General features: G+C 50.5%; 8 protein-coding genes across 8 annotated transcripts; 3 read left to right on the top strand and 5 right to left on the bottom strand.

The window, feature by feature from the left end:
- Positions 1–339: 339 nt before the first annotated feature.
- N7537_006074 (terpene cyclase/mutase family protein) lies at positions 340–2,732 on the top strand (the record flags this gene model as incomplete). The annotated part of the gene is made up of 4 exons (XM_056897131.1): positions 340–549; positions 618–1,081; positions 1,137–2,582; positions 2,642–2,732. The coding sequence occupies 4 exons, from the start codon at positions 340–342 to the stop codon at positions 2,730–2,732; spliced, it is 2,211 nt and encodes a 736-aa protein (XP_056752916.1).
- Positions 2,733–3,061: 329 nt separating this feature from the next.
- Positions 3,062–4,485, top strand: N7537_006073 (co-chaperone SGT1; the record flags this gene model as incomplete). Its single annotated transcript, XM_056897130.1, has 2 exons — positions 3,062–3,907; positions 3,961–4,485. 2 exons carry the CDS (start codon positions 3,062–3,064, stop codon positions 4,483–4,485), a joined length of 1,371 nt encoding a protein of 456 aa, XP_056752915.1.
- A 223-nt stretch (positions 4,486–4,708) lies between these two features.
- Positions 4,709–5,209, bottom strand: N7537_006072 (uncharacterized protein; the record flags this gene model as incomplete). Its single annotated transcript, XM_056897129.1, has 1 exon — positions 4,709–5,209. One exon carries the CDS (start codon positions 5,207–5,209, stop codon positions 4,709–4,711), a length of 501 nt encoding a protein of 166 aa, XP_056752914.1.
- Positions 5,210–6,829: 1,620 nt separating this feature from the next.
- Positions 6,830–8,140, bottom strand: N7537_006071 (PQ-loop repeat-containing protein; the record flags this gene model as incomplete). The annotated part of the gene is made up of 2 exons (XM_056897128.1): positions 6,830–7,931; positions 8,085–8,140. The coding sequence occupies 2 exons, from the start codon at positions 8,138–8,140 to the stop codon at positions 6,830–6,832; spliced, it is 1,158 nt and encodes a 385-aa protein (XP_056752913.1).
- Positions 8,141–8,478: 338 nt separating this feature from the next.
- On the bottom strand, positions 8,479–9,795 carry N7537_006070 (transaldolase family protein; the record flags this gene model as incomplete). Its single annotated transcript, XM_056897127.1, has 7 exons — positions 8,479–8,538; positions 8,593–8,920; positions 8,973–9,204; positions 9,274–9,382; positions 9,433–9,561; positions 9,612–9,655; positions 9,723–9,795. 7 exons carry the CDS (start codon positions 9,793–9,795, stop codon positions 8,479–8,481), a joined length of 975 nt encoding a protein of 324 aa, XP_056752912.1.
- A 544-nt stretch (positions 9,796–10,339) lies between these two features.
- Positions 10,340–12,954, bottom strand: N7537_006069 (cysteine--tRNA ligase; the record flags this gene model as incomplete). The annotated part of the gene is made up of 2 exons (XM_056897126.1): positions 10,340–12,451; positions 12,514–12,954. 2 exons carry the CDS (start codon positions 12,952–12,954, stop codon positions 10,340–10,342), a joined length of 2,553 nt encoding a protein of 850 aa, XP_056752911.1.
- A 186-nt stretch (positions 12,955–13,140) lies between these two features.
- Positions 13,141–14,628, top strand: trm61 (tRNA 1-methyladenosine methyltransferase subunit GCD14; the record flags this gene model as incomplete). Its single annotated transcript, XM_056897125.1, has 1 exon — positions 13,141–14,628. The coding sequence occupies one exon, from the start codon at positions 13,141–13,143 to the stop codon at positions 14,626–14,628; it is 1,488 nt and encodes a 495-aa protein (XP_056752910.1).
- Positions 14,629–15,170: 542 nt separating this feature from the next.
- N7537_006067 (UBA/TS-N domain protein) lies at positions 15,171–17,926 on the bottom strand (the record flags this gene model as incomplete). The annotated part of the gene is made up of 2 exons (XM_056897124.1): positions 15,171–15,272; positions 15,341–17,926. 2 exons carry the CDS (start codon positions 17,924–17,926, stop codon positions 15,171–15,173), a joined length of 2,688 nt encoding a protein of 895 aa, XP_056752909.1.
- Positions 17,927–18,446: the final 520 nt, after the last annotated feature.

Raw genomic sequence — 18,446 nt, 5'->3', positions numbered from 1 at the left:
TTTTCTTTTGGTTTAAATAAGTGGTTTTCTCAATTCTTTGAGGGTTTGGGGCTGTTGAAGTGTATAGAGCAACTCCAAACCACACCATTGCATCACCACATCACCACCACGCCTCTTATGCCCCCTGTCTCTTAATCAGAACATCCTTGAAATCCTATTCCTTCTCTTCCTTCGTTTCATTTTAATCAACTTGTCTGCCTTTAGAGAGGTAAAACATTCTTCATTCTACACTGCAGTCGTGATACTGATGACTAAGCTTCCCCGGTTTCCATCGCCTAGACTCTCCAAGCTGTTTACTGTCTTTACTGGATTGGCGAAAAAGATCCAATTTCTCATATCATGTCTTCTACTCCTCATATTAGGCCATGGAGAACCCCGGCCAAGGGTCATCTAACTCCAGATGCCAATGGAGATCTTAAAACCGACTACTCGCGCTGGCGATTGGTCGATGAGGAAGGCCGTCAAACATGGCGGTATCTCGAATCCGACGTGGAAAACCAAGAGTGGCCTCAATCAGTAGCTGATAAATATCACCTGGGACTGCCAACGGTATTTATCCCTCACTCAATTGGCTAGAAATCTAAGATTTTTTATCCAATACTAATGGCGCATTATAGGGACTTCCAGAGCTGCCAGAGGCCAAGACACCATTGAAAGCCGCCGAGAATGGGCTTTCTTTCTTCTCGCATCTGCAACTGGAGCCCGGAAACTGGGCTTGCGAGTATGGTGGCCCCATGTTTTTGCTGCCGGGTATTTTGATCACTTACTATGTGACCAATACCCCTATCCCCCCTGAGTATGCAACAGAGATCAAGCGTTATCTGTTTGCCCGTCAACACCCAGAGGACGGTGGATGGGGCCTGCACATTGAAGGCCACAGTTCCGTCTTCGGTACTTGTATGAACTATGTGGCACTGCGCTTGATTGGTGTCAGCGAAGAGGACCCGCGCATGATCAAAGCTCGGGGTCTTCTGCATAAGTTCGGAGGTGCCACCTATGGCCCTCATTGGGCTAAGTTCTGGCTCAGCATTCTGGGAGTGATGGAGTGGGAGGGTGTCAACCCAGTTCCCCCTGAGATTTGGTTGGTTCACGCATTGCAACAAGTACAGGCTCTCTTTTATTAACCGACTACATAGGCTTCTTCCCGACTGGGTTCCCTTTGCTCCTTGGCGGTGGTGGATTCATATGCGCCAGGTGTTCCTCCCAATGTCTTGGCTGTGGTCTAAGCAATGGTCTCACCCTCTAGACGACTTGACAAGACAGCTGCGCGAAGAGCTATACACCCAGCCATACAGCTCTGTCGATTTTGCTGCGCATCGCAATTCGATTCACAAGGTAGACAATTATTACCCCAAGACGTGGCTGTTGAATGCAGCCAATGAACTGCTGGTTCGGGTCTGGAACCCTTACCTTCGACTCCCCAATATTGTCAAGCGAGCTGAGGAATGGACTTGGGAATTGATTCGCATGGAAGATGAAAACACCAAATATGCGGGGCTGGGACCCGTCAACAATCCAATGAACATGGTGGCTTGCTTTGTCCACGACGGCCCGGACAGTTACTCTGTCCGCCAACACAGGGAGCGGTTGAATGACTATATGTGGGTAAAGGGCGAGGGCATGCTCGCAAATGGCACCAACGGCGTACAAGTTTGGGACACGGCATTCATCACGCAAGCGATTGTTGTAGCTGGTTTCGCCGACGAACCCAAATGGCGGCCGATGTTGACAAAAGCTCTCGAGTTCCTCGACGATCATCAATTGCGAGAGAACGTGCCAGATCAAGAAAAATGCTACCGCCAACACCGTAAGGGTGCTTGGCCATTCAGCACCAAGGACCAGGGCTACACAGTTAGTGATTGCACCGCCGAGGGTCTCCGGTCAACACTTCAGCTGCAAGAAATGCATGACTTCCCTAAGCTGATCTCCGAAGAAAGGTTGAAGGACGCCGTTGACTGTCTTCTACTCATGCAAAACCCAAGCGGTGGCTTCTCCGAGTACGAAATTACCCGCGCCTCGCCCAAGGTCGAGTGGCTCAATGCCGCGGAGGTCTTCGGTGGAATCATGATCAGCTACGACCACCCCGAATGCACAACGGCATCTGTTACGGCTCTGTCACTCTTCAGCAAATTCTACCCCAAATATCGCGCTGACGAAATCCGCGCCGCGAAACAGAAGGCTGTCGGCCACATCAAGCATGTCCAGCGCGCTGACGGTAGCTGGTATGGCTCATGGGGAATCTGTTTCACCTACGCAGCGTTGTTCGCGCTGGAAAGTCTGGCTAGCGTCGGCGAGACATACGAAACGAGTGAAGATTCTCGTCGGGGCTGTGACTTCCTGATCGAGAAGCAACAGGCCGATGGTGGCTGGGGCGAGTCATATCTGAGTAGCGCGACCCATCAGTATGTTCAGCACGAGAAGTCCCAGGTGTGTCAGACTGCCTGGTCTCTTCTCGGACTTATGGAGGCAGGATATCCGCACAAAGAACCGTTGGAGAGGGGCATTCGACTGCTGATGTCTCGCCAGCAGCGTAATGGAGAGTGGCTACAGGAGGCGATTGAAGGTGTATTCAACCAGTCTTGGTAAGTTGAAACTAACCTGATCTTCTTTTGGATTTGATTTACTGACCATCTCTCTCTAGCATGATCTCGTATCCCAACTACAAGTTCTACTGGCCTATCCGTGCCTTGGGCTTGTATAGTAAGAAGTTTGGAAATGCGGAGCTCGTGTAAACCATCTCAAGGGAAAATAACATTCCGCACATATATACTTAATCAATAATAAAGGGGTTCATTTATCAGGTATTTGATTGATATACCTAGGTAGGCCGCGATTTCTTAGTCGTAGTATTCATGGATGTTGTATATCATCTCTCTCATCTCTTCTCTCTCGCTCCTCTTTCCCCTCACCTTCCCCTCACCACACTAGATCACGTGCCTTTGCATCCAAAATGAGTGATCGACAGGAGCTTGGGCCATCCCAGCTCATTCATCCCTCCATACTGGGTTGCACTTTGTGTTCTTTGATTAACCCAACTCCGATAGTCCCTGATCCTATCATCATGAATGCTGCTGCCCAGGGCGACAAGGCCTCGGCCAAATCCAACTACCGCCTCGCTATCGAGCACTACACCCACGCCTTGAGCGAGTTACCCCGCGCTCCGGCATACTACATCTCGCGATCGACTGCCTATTCGCGCCTCAAGTCCGCAGATGGTGGTCCCGACTACCAGGCCGCACTCAACGATGCCGAAATTGCGCTCCAGCTCGCCAAAGAGCGCGGAAACCGCGAACTGATTCTCTCCGCTCAGATGCGCCGTGCCGTGTCGCTGTACCAGCTTGAACGATATGGAGATGCAGGATTTGTGTTTGGAATCATCGCCGATAAAACCAAGAGCGAGAAGGTCCCAGCGAATAGAACGGAGCAGGTTCAGGCTGCCATGGGAGGATCAGGATCCGGATGGGGAAGCTACAGAAACAATTACAGCGCGCAAATGCCGATTTGGATCGCCAAACTCCAACGCAAGGACGCAGAAGTACCCGAGGACGATCCGAAGCGCATTGTATCCGTTGATGAGTTCCCATCTTCCACTTACGTTCCGACTGGAGGTGAGCTGAACGATCAGTGGATGGCCCTCAAGGCTGGCAACGTGGGAATCACCGGAGCCTCGCAGCAGATTGAGCCTCAGCCCTTCAACCCTGAACTCATAGAGGGATCGACCCTATCCCCAGCGGAGGCTATTATGGCTGCTCTCGCTCAAGACCCAGACACCCGTGCTACGGCTACCTCTATTGTCCCGGAGAAGGTTCGCCATGAGTGGTATCAGTCACAGGACTCTGTGGTTGTGACTCTTTATGTCAAGGGGATCCCGAATGACAGTGTTGCAGTCGATTTGAAAGAAGATTTTGTGAGTATTCTTCTGCTTGGTCATTATTGGACTTGAAATTAACTCTAGAAAAGGTCTCTCTGCAATTCCCCCTCCCATCTGGCTCTGAATACGACTTTACCCTCGACCCGCTCTATGCAGCCATAAATCCCGCCGAGTCCAAGGTCTCTGTCAAGAGCACCAAGATCGAAATCACTCTGCGAAAGAAGACAGCCGGCCAAAAGTGGAATGCCCTCGAAGCCTCCGCTACCAACACCGCTGAGATCACCGACCGCCCAGCTGCACAGAACGCGCCAGCTACCGCGGGCCCTTCATATCCCACCTCGTCACGCCACGGTACCAAGGATTGGGACAAGGTCGCATCCTCGCTCACTGGGAAGAAACCAAATGAGAAAGCAGGGGACGATGGAAACACAGCCGATGCATCGGATGACGAAAGTGGTGATGCTGTCGACGGGTTCTTCAAGAAGTTGTATGCCGGTGCTGACCCAGAGACGCGCCGAGCTATGATCAAAAGTTACACCGAAAGCCAGGGCACATCGCTGAGCACGAACTGGTCTGAGGTTGCGAAGGGAAAAGTGGAAGCTCACCATGGATGATTTTCCGCTTGCTGATTTGTCTCTTTTCATTGCTAAGCCGCATGTAGCGAGGTGTTTCTAAGGTGTCGCAACTTTTAGTTGTGAAATATGTTTCAATTGATTTTTCATAAATTGTCTTAATCTTAGTTTTGAAAAGCAAGTTCAACTCGTAGACTCCGATTACTTAGATATAAAAGCCTCTTCCTAACACCGAAATTCAAAAATCCAACCCTTCTGCCACTCTCTATCGACACACAACAGTCGTCCCATCCCCAGAAAGCAGAATAGGACAACCCCCTCGATCCTGCCGGGACATAGTAGCCACGACAGTCCCACCCCCCAACATCAGACAAAACCTCGCACCCTCCTCGCTCGGCCGATTCATGAAAGATTCTCCATTATATACCTGCTCGAAAACTCTCGCAGGTCGGATCTTCTGCATGACGCTCCTGATACCCCGTCCTTTGACTGCATTTTCCTGCTCGTACACAATCCACACATCCACCGGCTTGTTGCCGAAGAGCGATTTGTTCTCATTGTAAAGCGCACACAGATGTTCCGCAGCAGGGATCTCCCTAAACCCATCCGAGGATGTGTTAGAGAGCAAGAAGCCTTCCTCGTTGACAATTGCCGTGACAGAGCATGTGCCGAGTTTGTCTGCTTCGACGCCGCCGAAATCGGTCCATTTACCCATTCGGATCATGTCTGCATGCACAATCTGTGGGTTCTTCATAGTGGTCGGCATGGGGATTGGTTGATTGGATAGAAGAGTAAGATAGGGTGTCCCAGTTGATGTGTCTGTGGATAGTGTTTGTTTTTTTGGCTAACGCTTGCTTTAGATCTTGATCTGGATGCTTCTGGTTCTCTTGGTGTGATTGAATTGTAGTATATATATACACATTTCTCTCGCTTCGAAGGACATCTACAAAGTTGGGCTGGAATCAGGGATGTAAAGAATGAAACCCAACTCAGCAACAATCTTCCGTATATATATATATTGTTGGCTAGGAAGCTTCCACGGATCATATAGACCGGGTTATCGTGATATGGATCGTCGTACTAAGATAAATGGAACTGGGTTTCTAAGGTTACAAGTCAGCTTAGGACTACAAATATATTCGAAGCTTAAATGATAGGCTATGGGCGCTTAGGGCTCGGTCTTAGTCTGAGTTCTATTCGTTCTCCGTGAAACTTATATTGGCGCCGGCCCCTCTGCACCTCACAATGACTTCTATTTTTCACACATCTCCTGTCCTGCAAGCCATACTATTCTGCACTAGTATGCATGTGCTAGTCATGTAACATCGAGACATCTGCATCATGACGGGAATGGTTGGCTCAGGGATAAAGTTACATCTCTGCCTGCCCTGACCCTAATATACCCCCCTCAAGTGCAAATCGACGCTAGAGGTTGAGGCCCTACATGGCTGTCTGAGATGTTTCAGTCGTAAGAGGGCTGACATTTTACCTCTACAGCCCGATCGTGTACCTGCAAGCCCTATTTTATGGCAAACATATCCTCCAGTCTAGCGAGCTTATCCTGCAGATCAGATTTGACCGTAGTTTCCATCTCACGCCCGAGGCTGAAAGTGTGTTCCTCGGTTAGTTCCCATTTTCTCAGCTCCTTGGGCATCAGAGGATCCTTAAAGAACTTTAATATGGTTTTGTCGAGGCCTATTAACCCTTAGTACTCTTTTAGCAACTCTACCAGTACGACGTTATCGACCGCTTTTAGGATCATTGGGCTTCTAGGATTATTGGGGCTTGCTGGCACTGCTAAGCTCCAGTAGCTGTCAGATATCCATGTATAAGTGGCGTCGTGTCTAACGCAGCATCAGTCGATATGACTGGCCTTGTAGATCTTTCATCCGGTCTCTGTTGTAATTTTTGAGAGAAATATATATCCTGTATTAAGATGGACACGAATAGTCGGAAGCTTATTGCGGCCTTCTGACGTATTTTTCCTTTCTTTCTGGTAGTCTTGTTAGATGTCTTTTGAAATATCCTCTTTTTAGATATTATCTCTTTAAGATTTATAGATAGCAGAAAAAGACATATTTTGTAAGTCTTTTCAGTGTCCCATGTACAACCTGAATCAATTATATATTATATATATTACATCAGAACCTCATCGTTGACAGCCAGGTCATCAACAACACACTGGAAGTAGTGGGTCATCTCTAGGCAAAAGAACCAAAATTGAGCGTTTCTCTTCACTCCAGGTAATGCTAACTTGCATGCCCTGGTGGCTTGTCCTTGATACCATAAAGCTAGGCCAAGAAAAGGCATGAGTCGGGGTTCAACAATATTGTATTTCAAACATTGATATAGGTGCAATAAATCACATCTAAAGTTTAAGTATCTACTATTGCTCTTCCTCCTCATCACCCTTGTCGTCACGGTACAGGAAGAATTGCGTAAAGATCGCCATATCCAGCAGCAGCGTGCCAGCACTACCGACCAACCACGACAAGTTCACCAATACATACCGGCCATACAGCCCAGCCGCCTCACCAGGACGGCAATGCGCACGGTGACGGTGGCCCATGATCTCCTCGGAAGACCCACCATGGCAAATAGGCGAGTACGCCAAGATAGATAGCACGTAAGTCAAGTTTCCGATGCAAGCAAAGAGGAAAAACAAAAGGGAAACACCATCCGTTGATTTACGGCGGTAGTTCAAGAGAAGCTGGGGCAGACGCGATCCAAGATACAAAACTGCACAGAAATAGCCAAATACTTGACCCAGAACATCCATAGCAAGAGGTTCCGGGTCTGGAGCCGATGACTTTGCTGCCGGGCTGACGAACCAGCCCATCACACCTGCAGCACAGACTAAAGCGACGGCGGTGAGGTTGAAAAGGACGGATTGGAGGGCGGAGATGCGGCGACGGCGGGCACGTTGAGCACGGCGCCGCGCGGAATCGGTTGTCGGTTCGACGAAGGGCGTTGCGGGTGAAAGATGGGTGGCGTCTACCGATGAGTGGAAAATATCTTGGTAAGAGGTTGCCGAGTGCCGTCTTCCATCGGAAAGTGGACGTGTGCGGTCTTCGGGTTGCTGCCCGGTTACATTGATAGTTCGGTCTTCAATTTGGACCTGGCTGTTGGGCTTTGGGATGAGGGCAGATCTTTCTGTTGCCGGTGCTTGATGTTCAGCGCCATTCCGCTCCGCATCGTTGGCTGCAAAAAGGTCCGGCGTGCCTGAGGGAGATAGCTCCTCTTTGAGGTTGAATCCTCGGTAGTAAAAGCACTGTCCCAACAGAACAATGTCTGCTAGAGTGTAGTACACTGCAAGGATGATCATTGTAGGAAGCACGCCTTGTAGGACGGCGCCTAAGATGTTGAACACATCGCCAGCCAACCAGATGATGAGGAAGATGAGAGAGAGGCCATCTGCAGAGCCACGTCGGAAGTTCTCGATGATTTGAGGGGAGAAAACTACAACCCAGCAGGCAATAGAAACCGAACTGAATTGGTTAGTATTGGATTAAAAAAAGCAACACATGCAGAGATCGTCGGGTCAAGTAGATCTAGATCCGCTGTCGTACATGCATGCATCAAATAAACTTGACAGCTAACAAAAAAAAAAAAAAAAACCAAGTTCTGCTTGTCAAACTTACCCGCAGATCCCGCTAAGGGCTTCGATGTTGAAATTAACCGCCTGCGAAGGAAACATCCTGCAGGCGAACTGTGCGATTCAGAGTCAAGTATTCCCACTGAAGGCTTGGGAAGCAAAACAATGTAAAAATAGAAATGCCAATATAAACAGATATAGTAGCTGGAAGACCCAGCTCTGTGCAAGTTGATACTAAGGCAATTGGAGCGCGAAGAGAAGAGAAATCCACAGATGAAAGACGGAGCCATGGATGACGTCGGGCGGTCACGTGCGAAGTATAGGGCTTCTCAGATGAGTCCATTTCTTCCATTTCTTTTGATTTCAAGCAATTTATTAAGCTACGGTCCAAATAAGAGTGGGATTGTCTTCATCGTAGGTTACCGAAATTCAAAGAGCTATTAAGGCCCCTTCATAAGCAACTCCAACTGGTCCTGGGCATCACAGAAGATATTTATAGCCTTGGTCTCTGTCAGCGAAGCTTAAAATCCAATCTGATTGATGTATGCACTTACCTCGGTCAGCTTGATCTGACTAGCACCGCCCAGATCTCGTGTAAATATAATCTGGTAGTTTCCAGGATCGTTGATGAAAGAGACATCCCTTTCCGGGATTGGAAGTGTCGCCTCAATATCAAATAGGGATTTGACATTTCCTACATAAGGCTGAGCCAATTGTGTCAACAGACCCGGCGAAATAGTGAGGTGGTCCACCCCAGCGAGCAAGAAGATCTCCTCGACGGAAGTTAGGCTAGCAGGCAGGACTTTGGTGGGCGAATGTATGGACTTGTAGTATTTCTGAATGGCTGCGCAAAGCGGGAGCAATTTCGCATTGTCCACGAAACTAAAATGGGAAAAGAGTTAGACAAGACTTAGAAGAAGAGATTGGTACTTACCCTGCTTGCACATGCACCTTCAATTCGTTCACATACGGTGCAATATAAGTACAGCCGACCTCAGCTGCGAGTACAGCTTGAGTCATGCTGAACAGAGTAGTTGCTAACGTATGCACACCAGCTAACTGGAGGGTGCGGCAGGCCATCATTCCTTCCCACGTACTCGGAATCTTGATACAAATACGAGTGATGTCGAAGCCTGGCTGGACATGCTGGAACAATTGTACGATTCCTATGAACGCACGATCAGCACCGGCTTCAATTAAGCAAGAACAATATCAATGAGAAGGACCGGACATACGGAGTGCATTGATGATAATCTTCTCTGATGAGTATGAATAATAAGGGTTGACCTGCACATGGACACGTCCGTAAATGTGCTTGGCCATTCCTATGGCCAATCTAACCATCTATTAAATAATATTAGTTAACCTTATTCAATAATCGAGGCAAAACTTACCGCAATCTCGACGGCCAATGCTTCAACCCTGACGGACGAGTAGTTCGGATGCAGTGCCTTCGCATCTGCCTGCGATGCCGCAATAACTTCAGCCCGTGCTGACTTGGAAAGCTCGCCGAGTGCAATAGCCTGTGCGGTTAGTTTCATGGCCTAATTAGATAGCATATTCATGCGCTTACTTGGTTAGAAGTGCAGTCCTGGAATGAGCCTAGGGTTTTGGCGACTAAATAGTAGTCAGATATCTGAAAATGATAGAAGTCTCTATGGAGTAGAAGGGTCAGTAGGCTTACCTTCGTCGTCCATCGTATCACAGTCGATATGCGTGCGCGAACGCATATAGTCAAGACCTGTCTGCACTGCCATCTTGAGTGGAAAAATAGGTAGATATGAGATAGGTGATCTAGTAAACGAGCAAAGATAGGGTCTGATAGAGAGAAGGGAAAAATGATGGGGAAGGGAATGCACATCCCACTTTCTCCAACACCATGAGCCCTTTAATTGGGGTTTTCCGGGGTACTATACTCCGCAGGTGGCACGGATTTGTCGGCCCGAGTGACTTGCTAGTGGGCCGTATTTCTGAATCATATACACTCTGCATCTAGCACTGCATGTGTATTGTGGTGTAAAATGGGGATAATGCGCTAGAAATTATGACGGAAGTATGAGATAGGGCTGGATCAGGTTTACGCCGTGTCATAACAATCACTAGAACTATTCAGGAAACCGAGAGGTGTAATGGTGCTTAAAGTATCCCAATCAGGAAATATTCGCATTGTATAGCATAAGAAGGTAAGGATATATGCCGAGAGAAACGCCTCGCGATGCAAAGTGGAAACCCACTCCCAAGATACCCGATACCCGTCAAACTAGATATTTAAAATCAAAATACTCCTTTTCTTTTTGGCCTCTATTTGGCCTGAGTAGCCAACCATGCCTCATGTGCCTTCTTCTGACGCTCCCAGTCTTTGCGGAGCTTCTTAGCGCGGCTCTTGGTAATCTCCTCGCCGGCAGTGTCGCGGGTAGGCATGCCTTCCTCGTCCCAGGCGCTGTACTCATTGGTGCGGAACATCTCCAGGTGGCTTAGCTTGCCCTTCTCGGCCTTCTTGAGGGCTTCCTGTTGGTTCTTTAGCTTCTCAGCCTGCTTTTGGAGAGCTCGGGTTTCCTTCTCTTCCCGCGCCTTAATCATCTCTTGGGTGACTGGCCGGACCATGGCAGGTTGGTTTTCTCGATCTTCGAGGGCGATACCAACATCGAAGAGGTCGATGTCTCGCACCCGGTCGCACAGTGAAAGAATATCCTTGCCAATAGACTCAGATGACTCCAAAGACACCACCTTGTTACGGAAGTTGGAGAAAAGTTCAGCGTACGGCTTGGCAGATTCGGAGGCCTCTTCGGGTGCCGATGCTTTGGCAACTGCCGCCTCGATGTCCTTGGCGGAGATTCCGGCCTTGGACCGCGCGGCTTCACGGAGCGTGTCACGCATAGCGGACAGAGGGTACAGGTAGGGCTTGGCCTCCTCGGGGATATCAATACCAGACCACCCGACTTCAATACTGTCAGCCGAGGCGGTGCCATTGAGACCGAAAATGTTCACCATGGAGGTAACCCATTGGGCTGCAGCCTGAACATCCTCGGAAGGCACGGTGGCCTTGTCGGCAATGTTGAACTTGGATATAAGATCTGAGATCGAAGCCATGACAGCGGGAGTGTTGAAAGAATCGCAGAGCTGGTCGTTGACTGCCTTCTTGGCCGCTTCCAGATCAGCAGCAAAGGTGGTATCGGTACCTGATGACTGGAGAGCCGCAGGATCCTTCACCTTGAGGAAGAAGTTGTTCACCTTCTCCTCCCATGAGCTGCCAGTGTTTACCAGATCCTCTGTGATCTCAACACCGTCCTTCCAACCACCCAGGAGGAAAACAATACGCAGACTTCTCGGCGTCCAGTCTTTGCGATCAAGCGCTTCTCGGATGGTAGTGAAGTTCTTCAAGGACTTGGACATCTTGGATCCTTGAATGGAAAGATGGCCCATGTGAAGGAAGTAGTTAACCCATTGGTCATGCTTGTGGTCACCGTGCCAGTATGCCTCACTCTGGGCTAGTTCATTGTCGTGGTGCGGGAAGGCAAGATCAATACCACCAGAGTGGATATCCATCTGGTTGCCCAGCCGGGCTGACGCCATGGCTGAGCATTCGATATGCCAACCAGGGCGGCCCTTGCCCCAAGTGCTGGACCAGCTCGGCTCGCCTGGCTTGGACGACTTCCATAGAGCGAAATCGGAAGCACCGCGCTTCTCTGTCGTCTTGCTAGCCAAAGAGCCTTCGCCCTCTGCAGCCAATTTATTGTCTGACCGACTCCATGGCTCAAGTCGAGCGTACGGGTGGCCCGCAGCTTCGAAGGCATTGATATCAAAGTACACAGATCCATCCTTTGTAGCATATCCGAAGTTGTTCTTGACAATGCGATCCACAAAGGCTGCAATCTCATCGCCGTATTCCGTCACGCGAGTCAACTCGGTGGGATCAAGAACGTTCAGGTCGCGCATATCCTTGGTGAACCGGTCCTCATATTTCTTAGTCAATTTAGTGAAGATACTATGATCGTCCGCATCAACCAATGCGCCCTTCAGGGCATCGAGGTAAGGCAAAATGAGATCCTGCGCATTCGAATAGAATGACTCAGCAAAGAGAGCAGGGTCGGCACTCGAGCTATCGCGGGTTTCAGCCTGCGCGAAGACCTTTGCGGCCGATGCAGCCGTCTTGATATGCATTTTAACCTTGGCCTCATCATCACCTGCCTTGTCGTTTCCCGGCAAAGCTCCACCGTTCAAGATAGTCGCATAGGTCTTTTCAACCTCATTCTGATACCGCGACGGAGGGAGTTCGGAGTCGAGCAAAGGAAGGTTCTTCTTTAAGTAGGCGACGAAAGCACTCTTGACGGTATCTAAGACCTCTGAGGTAATCGTAGGGTTGGCGGCGACGAATTCGTTAAACAGGTGTTGTTGTCTGGCGCGGAGGATGATCTATAGAATTGGTGAGTCACCGCACTCGAGACTATATCCAAATACACAACTATGAGTCATACCTTGTCATCCACGTCTGTAATGTTCATAACGAAGTTGACATCGAACTTGAAGTAGTCGCGCATAATTCGCCGAATAATATCGGTGCTGACATAGTTTCGGGCATGTCCAAGGTGTGCATCGTCGTAAACAGTCGGTCCGCACGCGTACCACACAACTTTCTTGCCCGCGGGGTCGATCGGGACGAAGGGGGTCTTGGACTTGGTCAACGAATTCCACACCTTCAACGGAGGGAGTTGCGCGTCCGGGCTAGAGGCCGGTTGCCGCCATGGCGGCTGTTGGCGAGAAGACATGGACCTGAAAGAGGTGACCGACAATAAAATCCGCTGTTTGGACGGTGAAAAGAAAGGAAAGGGAAGAAGGGAGGGTCGGGGGGAGAGCATAAAGAAAGAAACAACGGCAATGGAGGGGGAGGGGCTCTTGTCAGGACCAGATCGACTCATCCATCAACTGCGGACTCGCTGTGATTGGCGGTAACTGGGGATTGGAGGACCGAGCCCTGAGCCCTAGTTCATAGCCCGATCAGGTAATGAGCATGACAGCCTTTTTTTTCTTTGCGGAGAGGCAATTAGTTCAAGCCTCAAGTTAGGGATTATCCATACCAATTATCCTAACTCATATCGCTCACCATGACGTCCCCATTCCTTACTCGGAACGCCCTAGCCGATACAGATAACCTCGCGCTCTTACAATTGCGTCGCGACCAGATCGTTCCGACGATCCTCCGCGACCATGACGATGAGAACCAAGGCTATTGGGAAGGAAAGGTTACTAACACTCGCTTCGGCTCATTCCCACACAGCACTCTTATCGGGCAACCCTGGGGCACTCAGGTCGTCGCTTCAAAGGTCGACACAGGCTCGCGCGGTCGCAACAAATCTGCCAAGCGCAAGGCCGAAGAGCTCGATGCGGAGGCAACAACAACTGGCGCAGAGGAGGAGAAGAAGAAACCATCATTAAGAACCCCCGTCTCTGCGGAAAGCGGGTTCCTACACATCCTCGCCCCGACCCCCGAAGCGTGGACCATATCTCTTCCGCACCGCACGCAGGTCGTCTACACCCCAGACTACAGCTACATCCTCCACAGACTCCGCGCACGACCGGGGTGTACAGTCATCGAAGCCGGAGCCGGTAGCGGGTCGTTCACGCACGCCTCTGCTCGCGCCGTCTTCAACGGGTATCCCGGGACAGAAGAAGCGACCAAACGGCGACGACTAGGGAAGGTATGCAGTTTCGAATTCCACGAACTGCGCGCATCCAAAGTCCAGCAGGAACTCAGAGACCACGGTCTTGATGGGATAGTGGAGGCTACGCATCGCGATGTCTACGAGGACGGATTTCTGCTGGGCGACCCCAAAACCGGCAAATCGCCCAAGGCCAACGCCATCTTCCTTGATCTTCCTGCCCCCTGGCTCGCCCTGAAACATCTCGTGCGTAATCCACCTCCTGGACAGGAATCAGCCCTCGACCCCGAGTCGCCCGCCTATCTGTGCACATTCTCCCCCTGTCTCGAGCAGGCAGAGCGTACAATCCGGACTATGCGCAAGCTATCATGGCTCAATATTTCAATGGTGGAAGTTGCCCAGCGTCAACTCAATGTCAAGCGCGATCGTATCGGGCTGGATGCCGAGGGCGTGCGCGGAGCTACAGTATATCCCAAGACCGTTGAGGAGGCAGTCGCGAAGCTTCGCAGTGATGAAAAACGCGCCAAGCTCATCCGTGAAAACCGAATGACCAAAGACCAGCCAGATTATCAGCCAATTGCGAAACAGACACCGTTCTATAAAGAGAAGACCGATGTCCCTGCATATGCTCAAGGTCGCTTGACGCATCGGTCAGAGCCGGATCTCCGAACACACACCTCATACTTGGTCTTTGCGATCCTACCTCGGGCTTGGTCTGAAGAAGATGAGCAAAAGTGCCGGGAGAAATGGCCGTCCGCCAAGGTCGCTAAACCTAATAATGAGCCGAAGACAAGCAAGAAGCAAATGAAGAGAGAGGCTGCCATGGAACGGATAAGGCTTCGTGAGGAACGGAAGAAATCGGAAGAGAATCTACAGCCGGAATCGCTAGACAAGGCCGAAGAAGAAAAGGTCGAAGAGACCACCGAGGCGTGAGGATGAATAGATACCAGTGACTTGTTTCGTTAGCATAAAATTTCCATAACTAGATTGAGGTGTTGTTGTCTTTGAAGACAGTCTACATTGCACATATCATTACACAAAAGCTCTTTAATTGTTCTCATTGTACGCAATCCTAGAGCCAGGCTGGTGGCTATCAACCCCTCTGGCATCAAATCAGCATTTGCAAATCCTTGCAGAAACAGAATGGGTTTAATGGGCATCTAATCAGCTTGCATATTGACTTGAAGCCGTTCATTTCTACATGCGGAGCTGACACAAGATGGTTAGCCCAAGAAGCAGCCGCCTGGTACCTGGAGACAAATGGCGGAACATAGATCAATAGATCAACGATAGATGATACACAAGCATCGAGGAGTACTACACGGATTCAACCCATGAAGAAGGCAACCGCTCATGTGAAATTCTCTATAAGACAAAGATGCTATCAAAGCCGCCTTTTAGATAACGGAGTCATGAAATGCAATAAACGAAGTAATGACGATGGGTAGATGGTATCAACAGGGAAATGGGATTCCTCAAAGGTTATTTTCAGCTCTGAACTTATCCCACGCTTCATTCAGGGTCCCGAACACAGATCCAGCAATCATACGCTGCTCAGTAGTGGCAGTGGTAGAGATCTATAGGGAACGTTAGTTGACGGCCGAATGAAATGCAGCCAATACCACACAAGAGGGAGTAAACATACCTTATCAGGGTGCACCTTCGAAATCCCCTTCATATACTGAATCTTAACCTTATTCGGCAGAACCAGCTCCGACAGACCAACCTTCTTCCACCCAGCCTCGGGCCATAGCACAGAATCCAGGCTACCCAGCAGCGCACGCAAATTGTCTTGCTTGCCGTTCCTCCAGGTGGCGATTCTAGCATCGACACTCTCAGAAAGAGCAAACTTCTCTTCGTCGGCGCGCTCAGCCGCTTCGTTGGCCTGCCGCAGACGGCTGACTGCTTCAAAGTCCGACCCAGATGCCGACGTGGCCGTGAGATTGGACATAGCCGAAGCCTTCTTAGGCGGAGGCGAGGGCCTCTTTCTAGCAGGGGCTGCGGGTTTAGATTGAGGCTTGTTGATACCAGCCGCTTTCTCGCAGCGGTTCCGGCCTTGGATGCTCGTGCTACCACCGTGACCAGACTCTACAGCCAGCTTCCACGCCTGCGCGGCATCACCCCAGCGCTCGAGTTGCTCTAGGGCTTCGGCTTTGCGCATCAAAGCCTTGCCGAAGAAGTCTTTCATAGGCTTGGGCGCTTCGCCGGTGCAGAGATCGATCACCTCTGATTCACCCTTAGACGGGCCAATAAATGTCAGGATGATGTCGGCGTCATCAATGGCGGACTTGGGTTCACCGATCTTCAGGGCTGTCATGGCACGATTGCTGCGGATGATAATGGTGATAGGATGCTTGTCAGGGAGCATACCAAGAGCTGTAGAAAAGCTCTGGTGGGCTTCTGCATAGTCGCCTCTTTTGTATGAGTCTGCGGCCTTTCCACGGTGGCGGTGTGTCGATTGAAGCGCCTCTTGAGATACAGGTGGGATAGACCGTGTTGGGGCCTTCGGGCGTACGGGTATGGAAGCTGGGCGTGTCGAAGGCGTGGCAGTCTGGGCCGGGGTGGGAGGCTTTGAATGACTAGTGGACGGAGCGGGAGAATCAAAGAGGTCGACGTTAGGCTCAGAAGGCGGCGGTGGCGCCTGGGGTCGCTTGCGTCTCGCCGGACTAACATATGCTTGCGCCTGCTGCTCTTCAGCGGCAAAGCGTGAAAGTCTAGATTTAGGATCTTGAGAACTTGGTCGGGATGGACGCTGGAGGAAATTGGGTTGTTGCCTTGGCTGGACCGGGCCAGGAGACTGCTGATTACGAGGAGGTTGGGTTCTCGGGTCGGGGTAGTGGCTTTCACGACGAGGAGGTTTCTGAGGCCGACCATCTCCAGACTCAAGAAGAAGCGCTTCATTAGTGAAGTCCTGCTGCTCTCTTTGGGATTGAGTCGGCTGATCACGACGACCTGGACGTTGCGGCTGCAGAGGAGGTTCATCTTGTGAGGAGGGACCATTTCTCATCCAACGTGGCTGGCTGGGGTCATGCTCGGCGTTGAATTCATTTACAGCTTGTTGGAACTTCTTGCTGCCAGTCTTCCAAAGCGAGCCGGCTGATTTCAGCAGGTTATTACCAAATTGAGAGGCGACCTGCGCAGGGTCTTTGTCCACTGATGCTGGACTCCTTCTGTCGTGACGTGATCGAGATTCTGCCATTTCTTCCCCCATCCACGAAGGCCTGTCGCGGTTACGACTATCGCTCCTTTCGGCGCGATCGGCAGAACGAGTTGCGCTAGGATGCCCTTCAGTCTTCTGCCGAGATTCGGCATGGGCTTGAGTGAGAAGCCAACCAACGGCGGCTTGTACGTCGGTCCCGGACTCTGTGGTATTCAAAGCCCGACGAGATTTATCCGCGGGGAATCCCATGTCCACCAGCTCCGCAATAGCCCGATCGACCTCGTTGGAAGGCATAGGAGATGCATCTTGGCCTCGTCCTCGCTCTGAGGGTGTGGCAGATGTGGGAAGCGGTTCCTGGTGGGGGATATCTGATACCGGCTTCCCTAACAAACCAAGGAAATCATCATCGTCGGCTTGTTGAGGCTGAGGAGTGGGAGCGGACTTCGGCTTCAATTGATTGAGGCCGAATGGGTCATCGTCATCAAAGGCGCCCATACCCCCCGTGTTATCCTGCATGCTAATCCCCCCATTGGATGGCTCTGGGCGACTGTTCACGTCGATTTGAGGCGACGATCTCGAGGAGATGGGCACTGGAAAATGGGTCGATGCATCTACCGGCGCTGCAGCATCGAAGGCGGCCAGGATATCCTCATCGTCCGCGGGAGGCGGTGCAGATCGAGTAACCGGTACAGATGCGGGGCTCCGCGTGCGTCCTTCAAAGTTGTCCCAGAATTGGTTGTTCTGACCTCCGTATTGTGATTCGAACTGACTGCGATTATCGGCTTCCTTCTTAGCCTTTTCCTCCTGCAAGCGCTTCTGCTGTTCCATGAGAGAAAGGTTCTTGTTTCCGGCGGAAGAATTGAATGAGACCAGATTCGCGAAGCTATCTCCTGTAGAAGTGGCGGGCTTCGATGGCGAGCTTGAGCGGTTCGAGGTCGCAGATAACGGGGTAGACCTGCCGGAGCCGCCACTTGATGGGATACTTGGGTATAAGTGCCCAGAGCTCATTGGTGGTGGTTTGCTTGTGTTTTTGGAGTCGGAGGACCAACTCAAGCCGTTGAGATCCTCCATGGTGAGCTTGTCGCAAAGGATGGAGGTGACGTCTGGTGGGTTCGAATGAGGATTAGGTCCCAGAAGAGGGATGAAGGTTTTCCATGATCTCACCAGCTCACAATATGAAAGAAGCCCGAAGCAATTTCAACGACCGTTTGCTATGCTATCAAGCAGATGCAGAACACTTGTCCCCTACATGTGGGGGATCCAGACCGCATTGAGGCCGGCACGTGATGCTGTAGTTTCATCTCTCGCATTTTGGAATAGCTTCATGTCTTTTGAATTGTTGTCTGAGCAAATATCAGTTCGCTCATCTGGGTATCCAATTTCTTGAGATTGAGGTTGGAAACATCTCAGAAATCAGTTGCATCTAACATGAACCAAGCTAGTCTAAGGGATATGCAATGACGTCGATGTGAGAGAGATCCTAGTCTCTTCACTTATGACCTCTGTTTTTGCCTTTTTACCCTATATCGTGATTTCTCAACAACTCAATGATCGCTCAAATTACCCTCAATCGCTAAACCAACCTGAGAAG

Source organism: Penicillium hordei (genome assembly GCF_028827395.1).
Source record: "Penicillium hordei strain IBT 12815 chromosome Unknown utg000003l_segment0_segment0, whole genome shotgun sequence".
Taxonomy (NCBI): Eukaryota; Fungi; Ascomycota; class Eurotiomycetes; order Eurotiales; family Aspergillaceae; genus Penicillium; species Penicillium hordei.
This window is presented reverse-complemented; position numbering and strand designations above follow the sequence as displayed.